The sequence below is a fragment of the Pogona vitticeps genome, chromosome 1, assembly GCF_051106095.1.
Source record: "Pogona vitticeps strain Pit_001003342236 chromosome 1, PviZW2.1, whole genome shotgun sequence".
In the NCBI taxonomy this organism is placed as follows: Eukaryota; Metazoa; Chordata; class Lepidosauria; order Squamata; family Agamidae; genus Pogona; species Pogona vitticeps.
In genome coordinates this window covers 33,656,054-33,671,146 of record NC_135783.1, presented here as the reverse complement: position 1 = coordinate 33,671,146, position 15,093 = coordinate 33,656,054, and the positions used below count along the sequence as shown (strand labels likewise).

At 41.4% G+C, this 15,093-nt stretch overlaps 1 protein-coding gene across 1 annotated transcript in view; it reads right to left on the bottom strand.

Moving 5' to 3' along the window:
- TGFB2 (transforming growth factor beta 2) overlaps positions 1 to 15,093 on the bottom strand; it is a 111,614-nt gene that overhangs the window by 28,624 nt on the left and 67,897 nt on the right. The window contains exon 2 of the mRNA XM_020808465.3: positions 5,168 to 5,331. Within this exon, the coding sequence (XP_020664124.2) occupies positions 5,168 to 5,331 (164 nt within the window). The remainder of the gene's footprint in view (positions 1 to 5,167; positions 5,332 to 15,093) is intronic.

Sequence of the window (15,093 nt, the reverse complement as noted above, 5' to 3'; positions counted from 1 at the left end):
CAGTTATCAGTGGTTTGCCTGCTGTTTGCAGCTCCCAATTGCAAGTAACGAAATATGTTTATTCTTTCTACCACTAATGTCTCAGAGTAAGTTACTGAGACTGTGCCAGTTAATGAGAAAGAGGACTATATGGGAACTTAAAGCTATTCTCCTCTGTGAATCTCTGTACTTCTACTCTGTATCAAAAAAAGAAATGTAACCAAAAATTCAAAACTCTGCAACCGGAATGCTATTTGAGAGATCTAGAATCTAGATACAGTGGTGCCTCGCTTAACGAGTGCACCGTATAGCGATGTTTCCGTATAGCCATCCCTTTTTCGGGATCGCTATACGGAAACATACCCGATCTTCGCAATGGGGAAAACCCGCATTGCGAAGATCGGGTATTGCGGTGGCCATTTTGGAGCTGCCGAACAGCTGATCGGCGGTTCCAAAATGGCCGCCGGAAGCCCGGAAATGGCTGCCGGCAGCCGTTTTCGCGCCCTGCCCTCGCTTAGCGAAGGCGCGAAAATGGCTGCCAGCACCTGGAATCCTCGCTGAACGGGTAAGTAACGAAGGTATTGGAACGCATTAAACAAAGTTTAATGCGTTCCAATACCTTTCCCCTACCCGTTTAGCGATGATTCCGTATAGCGAGGGTTAATCCGGAACGGATTAACCTCGCTATACGGGGCACCACTGTACGTGTCTTTTCTAAGTGATTATTGTTGGATTCATTCCACTGGGTGCATCAATCGCGCTCCCTCAGGCTGTCACAGGTTGTGAGGATAAAAGAGGAAGGAGGAGAACTGTGCAGGTTCACTGGAGGAATGGTAGCACCTGAAGGAGTCACTAATAAATAAATGATACCTTAAAACTGGCAGCCTAATTTGAGAGACACCCTTATCTAATGCTAAGGACAGCACTTATCACATAGGAATCATTCTTGGATAAGTATCTGTGTTAATACCATGCAATTAAAGATAAAAAGTATAAAAGATTATCTTTTAATTTTAGTCTCATTTATTTTCATGGATTTCAGGGGATTTTCCAAAATGCAAACAACAGGAAAACCACAACCTAATTACTCTGGAAGTACCGTGTTTCCCCGGAAAAATTTTTTTTGCTCCAAAAACGTATTAGGGCTTATTTTCAGGGGATGTGGTATTTTTGTCATGAACAACGATATACATTTATTCAAATACAGTCATGTCATCATCTTCTGGTTGCTGCACAATGGTGGAGGGCGGTGTTTCACTTAATTAGGGCTTATTTTGGGGTAAGGCTTATATTACAAGCATCTTGAAAAATCATAGTAGAGCTTATTTTCAGGTTAGGTCTTATTGTCAGAGAAACAGGGTATTAAAGTTTATCTCAAGTCTGTGTCAGTAGAGAGTGGGATTATTTGGTCTTAAATCTGTGCATTTTATTTAACTGGATTATACTTGAAGTTGCATGTGTGTTAATGCTGGGGAAAATAATCCAATGACAATGGAGCCACCTATACAAATGTTTCTCTGTGTGTTCACGTCTGTCTCTATGATAGCTCCAAACATCTGAGGTGTACATTTTAGGGTTATTTTATCTTTTAATTATTTTAAGATCAAAATTAATTAATTAAAATTGGTCTGCAGCTTGCAGTAACACATTGATTCAGTAGATGCATGGGTGGTAGCAACCGCATTCCACGGGAGTAAGAGCCTTCTTTGGAAACAAGGAAGAAAAGGGGGACTTGTCAAGAACAAGACGCTTTGAGAGCTTGTCCAAGGGCTTACAACTTGTTTCAGGCAGGAAAAAAGAGAACAAAGCAGCTCAAGAGCACCACACATTTCAGCACAGAATTTAGTCTGTGGAATTCCCTTGCCCTTCTCTGTTGGCAGTCTCACAAAGTAACACCAAACTGGACAAGCAACCAGGCCTTCACGCTCTCAATTCAAAGTGCTGCTGCCGCCACCATCTTCACAAGATCCTCTTCTCAGTATAACCATTGTATAGCTCTCAAGGTTTGATACATTCATTTTCAAATCCTGGGCCAGTGATGGTGAACCTATGGCACGCAGGCCACAGCTGGCGCGTGAAGTCCTTTCTTCTGGCACGCGGCAAACCTTTTGAAGTGGCTGCAACTGGGATTCCCCCTTTCTCTTCCTGTTCTGGGTCCTTTTCCTGTCCATCCACATGATTCCCCCTTTAACTTCCTGTCTGTCCCATGATTCCCCCTTTAACTTTCTGTCCGTCCCCACGATTCCCCCTGAAACTGCCACTTCCTGTTCCGGTTCTGGTCTTACGGGCGGCACGACAGCCCACTGGTTTCTTCCCCACCCCCTCATTTTGGGCACTCGAGCCAAAAAAGGTTTGCCTCCACTATCCTAGGCTATACTTAGTCAGACAGGGGGCCTGGTTAAACAAAACAAGCATGCTTACTAAGCCAAGATGCTATTTGACTACTCACTATTCTTCAAGTCCATTAATATTCAACTACAGTTACATTACATGAAAAATAGTGAACTATAAACCTGTGTAGTGAACAGTTAAAAATCAGACCTAATCACTCACATATTTCCATTTCTCTTCCCAAATGTCCTCCTCAAGTTCCAGTCCCTGGGTGCCTCTCTCAGCCTCATTCACACACCATTCAAGCACCTCTCTCTCTCATTTTTTTCCAGCCAATCTCCAATCTTATGCAATTACACACACTTCCAGACATCCTAGATCTGTCATCTACTCTACAAACATATATAAGCACACAGACACACTCCTACACCTGGAGCTACTTAAAATAAACATGTGCTGTACTAATTCAGATATTATAGCCTTAAAACAGATGGAGTTGTAACTGTGGTCAAGAGGTGGGGATGCACGCGAGTCCCACGCACAATGTCCCATCACTCAAATCTCAATTAGACCTTTGCACATTCAGCGGGAAGATCTGAAGAGTGTTCTGAATGCCTGTAATTGAATTCAATTACAGGTGTTCAGAACACTCTTCACAACGGCCTCTTCAGACCTTCACATAAGCAATGAGAGTTCTCTTTGTGCTGAATGCGCAAAGATATAAATGACATTCCCTTTTTGCACCTTGTCCCCAGCCCTACACACTTTCAGGCTATACCACCTCAACAGGGCTACACTTTGCAAAAACACAAACCCGTATATTTTGACATTTTTGTTCTTTAGTGGTTTAGTCGTGTTTGACTCTTTGTGACCCCATAGACGAGAGCCCTCCTGTCTTCCACTGCTTCCTGGAGTTGGGTCAAATTCATTTTGGTAGTTTCGATGACACTGTCCAACCATCTTGTCCTCTGTCGTCCCCTTCTCCTCTTGCCTTCACACTTTCCCAACATCAAGGTCTTTTCCAGGGAGTCTTCTCTTCTCATGAGATGGCCAAAGTATGCAAGTGTCAACTTCAGGATCTGTCCTTCCAGTGAGCACTCAGGGTTGATTTCCTTCAGAATGGATAGGTTTATTCTCCTTGCAGTCCAGGGGACTCTCAAGAGTCTCCTCCAGCACCACAATTCAAAAGCATCAATTCTTTGGCGGTCAGCTTTCTTTATGGTCCAGCTCTCACTTCCGTAAATCACTATCTCACTTCCGCATTACATTTTGCATTATATCACACTGTTCACAATTATATTTGGTGGCCTATATCATGCACAACTCATGATCAGAGCATGGGAGAGCACCTCACCTCAAAATTTGCAAGTGAGTTGCCTCTCTCATCCCAGAAGACGAGCAACCCCAACGCACATCCCAACGACTTCAATCATGTTTGTGCTTCATCAACAGCAGATACTTGCTTAGGCTTGCACCCTTATATGTGACTGAAGAGTCGTGTGTGTATGTGTATGTGTTAGACATTTTAATAACTAGCATATTTGCATCCATTAACAGTATATTTCACTATAATTTAAACTAATTTGAATCTGTATAAAATATATGATTTCTAATTAAGAAATTAGAAATCTTCCAGAATCAAAGGTCTCTTGAGAATCTAAATTTTTCAAAGAGAACTCTCATTAGTTGTACAAACTACTTGGTCCTACGTCAAACCAAGCCTGAACTATCTCTGAAGATGAAAATGTTGAAGCTTTGGCTGCCATACTTTGGACACATTATGAAAGGTCAGGATTCTCTGGAAAAGACACTAATGCTGAGGAAGGTAGAAAGCAGCAGGAAAAGAATATAAGATTAACCGACTCCCTAAAGGAATCTCCCTAAAGGCTTGAGTTTACAAGAACTGAGCAAAGCAGTTGAAGACAGAAAAGTTTGGATCACTCATTCATAGAGTCACCGTAAGTCAGAGGCAACTTGGTGGCACATAACAGCAACAAACAGTTCTCATGATTCTCTGAGAAAATGCTAATCTGTTTGAACAGCAGCATAGGCTACAATTTAATACATACTTAACATAAGCTCTGCTGAGCTGAATATGACTTACATACACTTGTTTCTTTGCAAAATAACACAAAACTCGGTAAATGTTAAGCATGAGACATAGTTAAAACAATTCAATGGATCATGTTTGTTTTCACATATGTGGTTGAAACTCAATTTGTTTCCAATCAGCTGCTAATGCAGATAATAAAACAGTACTGGTTATGAGGCACATTAGGTCTCCCCATTCCCCAGTTGCCCCCAATTTCTTCCTTCATTAACTAGAATTCATATGTAATTTTGAAAAAGCATTGTAGTCAATAAATCAAAAAGATGCTAGCAAATTTATCTATATGCATGTTTATCTCAACCAACGGGATGGGACTCTGAAGAGTTGTATTCTTTTTTTCCTTTTTACTTCTTGTGCTTTTGTAACTGTTCTGACATTATTTTAGTTTGGGGCTTATTTTATTTGATAACTTAGTCAACTGTCTTTGTGGTACAGTATTCTGCTTTTAGATGTATCCCTTTTTAATTCGTGCGGTGAGCTACTTTAGATCCTGTGCTGGAGACAAGCAGGATAATAAATAAACGGCCTGGTTTATCTCAAAAGAAGCCTGGGAATTGTGCTTTGGTTAGATTTTAAAGAATCGTTTCAGATCCTTAGACCTTTTCCACAGAACTATGTTGTTCCAGAGGTCCCTCTGATGAGAAAATGGTGGTCAAACCCTCGAATGCTATATAGTAGAGATAGGATCTAGATAGACATCTGACATATGAACAGAGAATCAGGGACCAGCAATTAACGCAGCTTTACCTGATATAGTTCTATCCGTTGTTCCGAAACAGAAGCATGTGGATTCTTCAAGCGAAAGACTCTGAATTCGGCTTTAACCAGGTTGCTAGCATTCTTCTCCATCACCGAGACATCAAATCTCACTCTTCTAAAATAAGGGCTGGGGCTGCTCGTTAAGATGTTATCTGCAAGAAGTTAGTGTAATGATTTAACAGCAGAAATATATTGTTCTTTCTCAGGCCACAACACAAGACAGCCCCGAGAAAAAGCAACGGAAATGTCTGCAGGATGATTCAGCTTCCAGCAGCCAACTTTGATATCATTAGCAATTTAACCAGATAAACAAACATATGTGTTTGATTACAGAAACAGCAGATTAATAGAGATCGGCAAACCATTTCCAACTCTCTTTCAGGGCATGCATCTAACCCTGTTCTTTGAAAGCAACGGTGGAAAATCCTGGATGATTATAAATTGGAACAAATGTCTGACAGCTGATGTTTCACAAATGACTCCAGAAATGTATACGCTTAATCGCAATTGCCAAGAAAATGGAATTTAATGACAAGCAGTTTGCCCTGGGTAGCTTTAAAAAAAAGGAAAGGAAAGAAATGAAAAGAAAAGAAACAAAGAGGCCTGGAGCAAAAAATGTCTCAACTCTTTGACAATCTGTTTTGTCTTTTAAATAGTTTGATTGTCTTGAATCTCAAAGAAGAGGAAAGGAAACAGACAATTGCATAACAAATCTAGGACTTGACACACAGCAAAAAAAAAAAAAGTCCAAATGGAGAAAGGAAAAGGGAATAACAAGTTGCATTTGGCTATGTCCTTAAAAAAAGTTCCACCCTGAGGAAGATTGAAATAAACTAGTTAATTGCCCTTATCATGCCAGTAATTTAAAAGAAACTCCTTACTTTCCTATTTCTTATAAGCAAAATAGTTACTTTTAGATTCTTTTTTAAAATATATAAATGCAAATAAGGCTGCTTATTTGGTACAAAGCACATCTGTAGCACATCCAACTCATGGTCACTTTGGCACAAGACAGCATCACAAAGCACAGCATGACCCACCACTTGGGACCATGTGCTATTTCCCCTTTAGCATATCCCCATAACAATAAAACATTTGAGTTACCCCGCAAAAGCAGCAAAATTATCCCTCATGAAATTGCAGACATAATATAATGTAATAATTATATGCAGGTTTACACCCAGCTCTATCCCTCCTTGCAATCTAGATCCAAGGAAGCTGTTTCAGCTCTAGAGCAATGTCTGGCCTTAGTAATGGACTGGATGGGGGTGAATAAACTGAAACTTAATCCCCAGACAAGACAGATGTGCTCCTGGCCAGTCGAAAGGCAGAACAAGGAACAAGCTGTGCTGGATGGGGTTACACTCCCTCTGAAAATATGGGTGCGCAGCTTGCAGGTGCTCCTGGATTCGTCTCTGAGCCTGGATGTCAAGGTTTTGTCAGTGGTGCATTTGCAGAATTAATGCTAGAGAGCAAGTTGCACCCATTCATGGAGATGTCTGATCTGGCTGTGGAGGCATATGCTTTTGTTTCATCCCAACTGGACTAGTGTAACACGCTCTAAGTGGGGATGTCTATGGAAAGTCTCAGGAAGCTTCAGCAGGTCTAAAACACAGCAGCCAGATTGCCAAATGAGGCTGGTTACAGGGATTATATAACCTCCCCCCTCCACATTACAACAGCTCCTCTGGCTGCCAATCCATTTCTAGGCACAATTCAAGGTACTGGTTCTAACCTATAAAGCCGTAAATGGCTAGGACCCAATGTATCTCCCTTTATGAGGCTGCTCAAGTGCTAAGATAATCAGGAAAGATCTTTCTCTCAGTCCCACGACCTTCACAGGCCATTTGGTATGGAGACAGGAGAGGGTCTTCTCTGTGGCTGCTCCCAGACTTTGGAATTGCCTCTCATAGGCTGGCTCCACCTTTACTGTCCTTCTACACGCATGCAAGTTTTCCCTGAGTGACTGGCTATCCGAGTGGAATTTTTAAATGGATTGTTGTGCCTTACTGCTTTGAATGCAGTTTTGATGTTGGTGTGGTTTATCATTGTTCAGTCTTGTATTTGTTTGACCCTTTTAAATATTTGCACACTTACTGTTTTTAACTTTAAATATTGAATTCTAATGATGTAACCCACCTTGAGTCCTTTTAAAGGAGAAAAGTGGGGTAGCTCCTTCTGAGAACTTTGAGGCAACTGTAAGTATTTTTGTGTTAGAATACTTTCACCTCCCAGGTGGTTAGTTTCATTTTCACTCCAGGCCCATCCACAAGGCGAAGAGGGTGGCGTGGGGAATCACATATACAGAGCAAAATGGAGCTTCCACCAGATTGGACTGTGGTCTGGTATTGCAAAATACAGCCTGCTAACCAAATTAAATATGAGGTCAGCGCTGTAGACTGCAGAATGGCCGACTTTCACCACAACATCCTATATTTGGAAAAGCTCCACTAAACAGCACTTGGGAGTTGGAAAAGGAGCTAAGAAAAAAAGGTTCACTGGCCATGGTTCTAAGAATATTTTCTTCCCCAACCAGTCAGCTTTGATATGAGCTGAATGCTGCTTATACTTATTTCTCTTCTCATGGCAGTGCAAACTTATGCAGAAGGCAAATACAATGCTCCTCAGTGTACCCAGTATTAGACTCAAATTGCCCAAAACCAAACAATTATTTAAACCAACCACTTGATGTCCCATGCTTAGGTAAATACATTGTTAGTTTCTATCTCCATTTATGATCTTAGATCTTGACCCAGACAACTTCTAATTGCATCCCCTAGGAAATACTATGTTGAATCCGTGGGGATCTGATGACCGAACCCCTTGTTAAATGCCATTGATTCAAGGAGCCTACTATAGTTGCAGCTTACTAGTAGATTTCGGCCTTTGTAACTTCCTCTTCCTTTTAAAAAAATGTACTAACATGTTCCCACCTTATTCACAACAGGAAAGATGACCTTCTAGCTGCTTTGTGGCATGCACCTGAGAAATATGCCGTTTGCACAAACTCTTACACTCTAATTTTCATACCTGACTTATGGTGAAAGGGAGTTGTTGGGTATCATAACAACACAAAGAAAACTTTGACAGAATGGAGGTCCATGGCTGCATGTTGAAGCTCCCAGGTGTTCAGTTCTAGCCTATGTCATTTGAAATATAACTTGTAGCAAAACTAGGAAAGACACCATACCCTATAAAGGAGAAAGTGCAGGGCAAGATGGAGTGTTACACAGTCTAAGGTTGCATTTCAATGTTACATTTTGTGGTGCTGCGCTGTAACTGCGGCTCACATGCCTTGTCTTACCATTTTTACACCCTGCATAGTAAGCCCAATGACTGACCACCAAGTTAGATCTTAATTGTCTTGAATGGAGTATCTCCAGGTAAGCACATTAATTAATAGTTATCAAAGATTTAAAATAGTAATGGAATGCCATCAGAATGATTCCAATGTACAGCAATCTTTTCTAGGTAGGTCTACCAACCCCTTCTTCTGGAACTACAGTGGTGCCTCGCTTAACGAGCACCTCGTATAGCGACGAATCCGCATAGCGATCCCTTTTTCGGGATCGCTAATGCGGAGGCATCACGTCAGCCTCTATGGCTGAAACTCGCATAGCGAAGATCGGTAAGCGTTTCGCTTACCGACCTTCGCTTTGCGACCCGCGGATCAGCTGTTCGGCGGGTCCAAAATGGCCGCCAGAACAGCCAAAATGGCCACGTGCAGCATTTTCGCGCCCTCCCCTCGCTTACCGAGGGCGCAAAAATGGCTGCCGGCTATGGGAAGACTTCGTTAAACGGTGAGTTTTCTGCCGATTTGGAACGCATTAAATGATGTTTAATGCATTCCAATGGCTTCTTTTGTCCCGTTTAACGAAGTATTCACATAGCGAAGGTTAATCCGGAACGGATTAACCTCGCTATGCGAGGCACCACTGCATGCAGCTTCCCCAAGGCTATGAAGACTGGCTCTTCTCCCAGGAGGTATACTGAGGAATCTAACTCCTGACCAGGTAGGTATGCTAACTCAGTGGTTCTTAACCTTGGGTTACTCAGGTGTTTTTGGACTGCAACTCCCAGAAGCCTTCACCACCAACTGTGCTGGCTGGGATTTCTGGGAGTTGCAGTTCAGAAACACCTGAGTAACCCAAGGTTAAGAACCACTGTCCTAACTCACGGAGCTATCCAACCAGCAAAACAGCCTATACTGCAAAGTATTTGTCTTTAGTAAAGTATTAGGTTTACTGGGAGCTTTGGGAGACCCAGGTTTAAACCTGCACAGAGATACATACACAGAGCTTGGATATGGGACTGTTTGTATTGCAGCTCCTAGAATCCTCCAGGCAGCACAGGACTTAATGTTGTTTCAGAGGGGACGTATCATAAAGTATGGACTAAAGTGAGGGAAATGTCAGGATGGTGATTATTTAATCCAAACTCTAATCTGGATCTAATGCATTGTTTTGAGGCTCCCCTTCTGCAGCCCCTGTAGCTCCTATTCAGCAAACGTGGAGCAGAAGAGCAATCACAATAAGCACTCCTGTATTTCAGCAGGCTCCCCGTCATACGCCCATTTTTGCACTGGTTGAGAGATCAGTCATGCAACCCAGCACACAAAGAGTGAGTCGTCTGTAGGGTGAAATTAAAAAACAAAGTCTTTAATCAATGGCAATCTGAAAATGATGTCATTGCTGCTGTGCAGGCAGAACTAGATCACAGGATACTGACCACTGACTATTTTCTTGCTTTCCTTTTTGTAAGTATATCCATTTAATTGACAAAAGAGATATGCCTAGCTGCCTACTTTCTACTGAAAGCATATTAATATGGTAAAATCTTCCTTTTTCTACTCAGGGACAAGTTTAGTTCACAATTCAGTTCCAGTTTACCCAAAGTATCTTTGCCTGGCATGGGGAAAGAGCCCAGCATTCTCAGCATAATTTATATTTATAAACACATAAATTCTCCCGGCCTTTGGCATGAACTTCTGGATAGCTCAGTGATTTAGGCATCTGGCTGTGGAGCCAAAGGTTGGGAGTTCGATTCCCCAATGTGGCTCCTTGACAGGGGCTGGACTTGATGATCCATAGAGTCCCTTCCAGTTCTACAGTTCTAAGATGATGATGATATGATCAGATAGGCGGGATAGAAATAAAATAAATAAATAAATAAAATAAATAAATAATTTAGTTCAATGTGCGATTTATACCATTTTTAAGAAGGCAAAACTGAAGATCAGCTAATGATGTGTCATGTGAAGCAAACCACAAACAGAGATATGCCACAGCATGTTAAACAGTCTTGTAGTAAATTCAGAGGCCTTGATTTCTTGCACCTGCTTAAGTCTGTTGCTTATTCCAATTTTCAGTTCTCAGCCAAGAACAGCTGCAATTCAGCTTACTTGCCTGGAATTCTGGGAGCGGGTTTTCCATTTTATTCTGTAAATCTCAGCCCTAAAAGCAAAAAAAAAAAAGTGGATGGCAGAGCTGCTGCAGACGTAAGAATAACAGGACACACCATTGTTCTTGTAAAACCTCAACTCTTCATACATTTCAGCTTCTTGGTAAAATGGTAATCCATGGCAGAAAAATTAGGTCTGGACGAAAACAAGCCATCCCAATTTAACCAAGAACTGCATCTAGCTACTAGCTCATTTAGGACAAGGGTTGATTTTTCCCTTTATTAGATAAAGGTAAAGGTTCCCCTTGACATTTTCAGTCCAGTCGTGTCTGGCTTTAGGGGGCGGTGCTCATCCTGCTTTTCAAGCCATAGAGCAGCGCCTGTCTGAAGACAGTTTTCCATTGTCACGTGGCCAGCGTGACTAGGGAATGCTGTTTTACCTTCCCACCGAGATGGTACCTATTTATCTACTCGCATTTACGTGCTTTCAAACTGCTAGTGAGGAGCTGGGACAAAGTGACAGGCGCTCACTCCGTTGCGTGGATTCGATCTTACGACTACTGGTCTTCTGACCCTGCAGCACAGGCTTCTGCAGTTTAGCCCACAGTGCAACCACTCAGTCAGGTTTCCTCTTCAAAACAGAAGTTGAGTCTACCAGGTCATTCACACAGCTAGTTTCTGCTGCTTTCCTTTTATAAAGGTGTTAGAAGAGGTACAGCTGTTGCCATTATGGACCAATCCATGACGGGGTCAGGTTGCCAGGTCTCTGGGTATCAGGTACGCTGTCAAGGAATTGTGCTTCCTTTGGTCTCCAGGCAGAGAGACAGATCAGCAAGAGGTTCTAGAGGAATTTGTTTCTGATGGCTTTCATACCAGAATACCCATTTCTCCTCCTCTCCCAAGTGATATCAGGGCTCACAAGCTCAGTTCTTTTTCTGATCCACACAAAATATTTGCTTAGGGAATCCACATGGTATGTCTCACTCTCTTCTTGGCAGAGAGAAACTCAATACATTGCCATTGTTACAGAAAGTCCTCTTCCCTGTGATGCCAATGAGCGCCTTCCCTTAGGCTTCAAGAGTTTGGCGCTGAAATCTCAGGGAACAGGAAGATGCTGAGAAACCTACAGGCCTTCTGCCAGGAAAATCAACCTTCTCCTACACGCACTCTTTCTGCAGGTTTCAATAAAGCTGGCAAGAGGAAAGAATTAAAAGATGAAGTGGAAAGAATTAAAAAAGATATAATTGCAGTTACAACCTTGCAGACCACAAAAACAAGAAAATCACATGTGTCTAAGCAGGTACCACTTTGTCTGTTATCTTCCCTCAGACCGAGCCCAAAATATCTGGCCACTGAGCCAGAAAATCTAAATGGTGTCCCTCTCCCGTACATCGTGGTAATAGTACAATCTCTCAGAATGTTTTCCACTTTAAAACTAACAGGAGCCATTCTTTAAGCCACTCTTATTGACTTCAGCAGTCCTTCCCTATCCATTTCTAATGTGTCATATCCCATGGCCCAAAACAAATTCCATGCTCATACTGAGGCAATACCTTTGTAGGTGCTAGTTTGATAGCTCAGTGAGTTGGATACAGTGGGGTCTTGACTTAAGAACGGCTCGAGTTAAGAACATTTTGACTTAAGAACCACTCTCATAGGAAAATATTGACTTGACTTAAGTACTTAGATTTGAGTTAAGAACTGAAAAAAAAACCACGTGGGAAGCATAGAAAGTGCAAAATGTGAACTTTCAGTTAACTGTTGGCCAGTGAAAAGGGTGCCTATCTGCTTCCTCACTCCTCCCAGCGTTTAGAGAGTGGATTGGGAGACAGTCTTCGGACTGCCTGGTACTGTACTGCCTGGACTGTATTTTTCCTGCCTTCCCTGAACCTTTCTTGACCTAAGAAAAAAAAGAAACAAAATATCCCCCTCTAGTGGTCGAAGGCGGAATAGCAGCTTCCCATTAGTTTCTATGGACGGAAAAGAGCATATACGGATCAAATGGTTTTCAATGCATTCCTATGGGAAATGCATATTTGACTTGAGAACTTTTTGACTTGAGAACCGCCTTCCAATACGGATTAAGTTCTCAAGTCAAGACCCCACTGTACTTGGTTGTGGAGTTTTGATTCTCCACTGTGCCTTGTACGAGAAAAGCTGGGCAGTGTAACTTTGAATAAACTGCACACTTCCAGAGTTTCCCCAGAAAAAGGGACTGTTACACCATATCTGAGCAATCCGTACTTAGAAAACCCTGGATTTTTATGTGTCACTACAGAACTTGAAAAAAAAATCTTATTGTTTGATGTAGAAAGGTTATCACCTCAATGTGGAAAACAGCACACAGAAATGTCACTTTTTTAGACCACTCCCAGAATTCCTCAGCCAGCCACGGTATGGGGTTTGGAATATATCCATGGGTCAGAGTTGACTCTCCATAGTCTGTTTTAATGCCTTCCATTCAAAGTGACCATGTCACTTGGCTTCATGGTACAGTCTCTGTTCTCACTTCTCCATATGAACACTTGTTTCTTAGACTAAGGTCCCTTTTGCTTACAAAATGCTGCAAAATAAGGCATACGTCATTGCAAATGCTGCTATTATTATCATCACAAATAATTCTAATGTGAGCCAGGTCCACGTCAACCATATGTGAGAGCAGAACCATCAAACATTGTTTAATAGACCATCCTAAGTGGGTCGAATAAATTCAATGTACTTCCTGTCATGGAGAGACATAAACAACTTTATTTTTATTATTTAGAGAAAAAGTCAGACTGTCCAGGTTGACGCTACTATTTTTGGCACCCTTTCTCTTTCTCTTTCTGATGTTCACAGAGAATTAGAGAGAAGGAGAGAGGGAGGGCGGAGGGAGAGTGATCTGAAAAGCGGAGAGCTCCAATTTAGTCCTTCCCACAAAAGTGGGCAATAAATGTTCCAATGATTTATTTTTATTTCTCTTTGTGTTTGTTAAAGTTTGGCAGTTCCCCCCTTTCTCCACCCATCTCTTCTTCCGGTCTTTTGCCCACTGTTAGTTACATCAGCCGCAAGCCATGGCAGTCCTACTGCTTTTCCCTTCTCTTTTATGACTCAGTCACATGAATGGCCACATACTAGGCTTTGATGCAGAATCTCTCTCTGTGTGTGTCTCTGTATGTGTGCACAAATATTTATAAGAGTCACTTGATTGTGATTAAAAGCAGTTTACTCTGGCTCGCTTCCCTAGACCTCTGCTCAACAGGACTGTTTAAGATGTTTAAATTTCAGCTGATAACACAAATGAAGCGGGGCGGGGGGGGGGGAACACATACACACGCAAAACACAAAGAGAAGAAGCCGGTCACTTCGGTCCAAGGTGAAGCAGCCCTCTCCTTGATCCACTCGTGGGCTTTTATCCAGAACTACCTCCTCCTCTAAGGACAATGAAATTCGATCACTGATATTGTTTGCACAGGAGACAAAACCAAAGGAAAAACTGTATGCTGAGTCCGGCATGTCTTTACTGTCAGGCAAGCAAAGGTCACACAAACCTTCTCTCTTTTTTTATGGGACATTTGTCCAAGGAATGAGAAATGTGTGCAGCACAGCTGGGCTCCCAAAACTAAGCTCTAATTACCGCTACTGTTTCCCTTCTTTTGACCGTGATGTGAATGCAGGGGAAAGGATAATAAAATGGCAGACAGACGCTGAATGGAATTGAATGCCAAGGAATTAGTGTTGGGGCAATAAATAAACACATAAAGAAACCCAAACCTCACATACACTGTCAGGTCCAAATCAGAAATGACACACTGACAACTAAAGCAACTGCTCTTTGAACAGGAAAAAACACCACTGGTGACTCAACGACTCGAAAAACAGTCTGTAGGGTGGGCTACTACTAATGAAATAATGAAACACATTTTGATTGTTTCCATAGTAAATGGGGCATTATTTATTTATTTATTTATTTATTTATTTATTTATTTATTTATTTATTTATTCAATTTATATGCCGCCCAAACTACCCAGAGGTCTCTGGGCGGCTTACAATAATTAAAATTCAATACAGCAAAAGATAAAATAATTAAAATACAATTAATTTACAAATTAGTAACTAATTAGTAACTAATTAGTAACTAATTAGTAACAATGCCATGGATTTTTATAAACTATTATAACCACCTGCAGATCTCTGATATACCACCAGAGCTGCAAAAATGGCAACATTAGGAACAGCATACAAATCACACCAATATTTAACTGGTACATAGGTTTTTGGTTACATTTTGTATCTAATCCCAGTTAATGTTTTTGTGATTTTGTCTGTTTTTTTATTGTGTTTCATATTTTCAGATATTTTTATAATAACAATAGTAAAGTGTGCAGATTTGTTTTTTGGACTATCTGTATATCTCTGATGATAATATTGATGAACCTCTTTCATCATCACTTCTCCAGTGTAAGTGTAAGGCAGGCTACCTTGTTTAAAATGCTATCTCACTGGTGTAATTATACTGTACATTTGTCTGTAC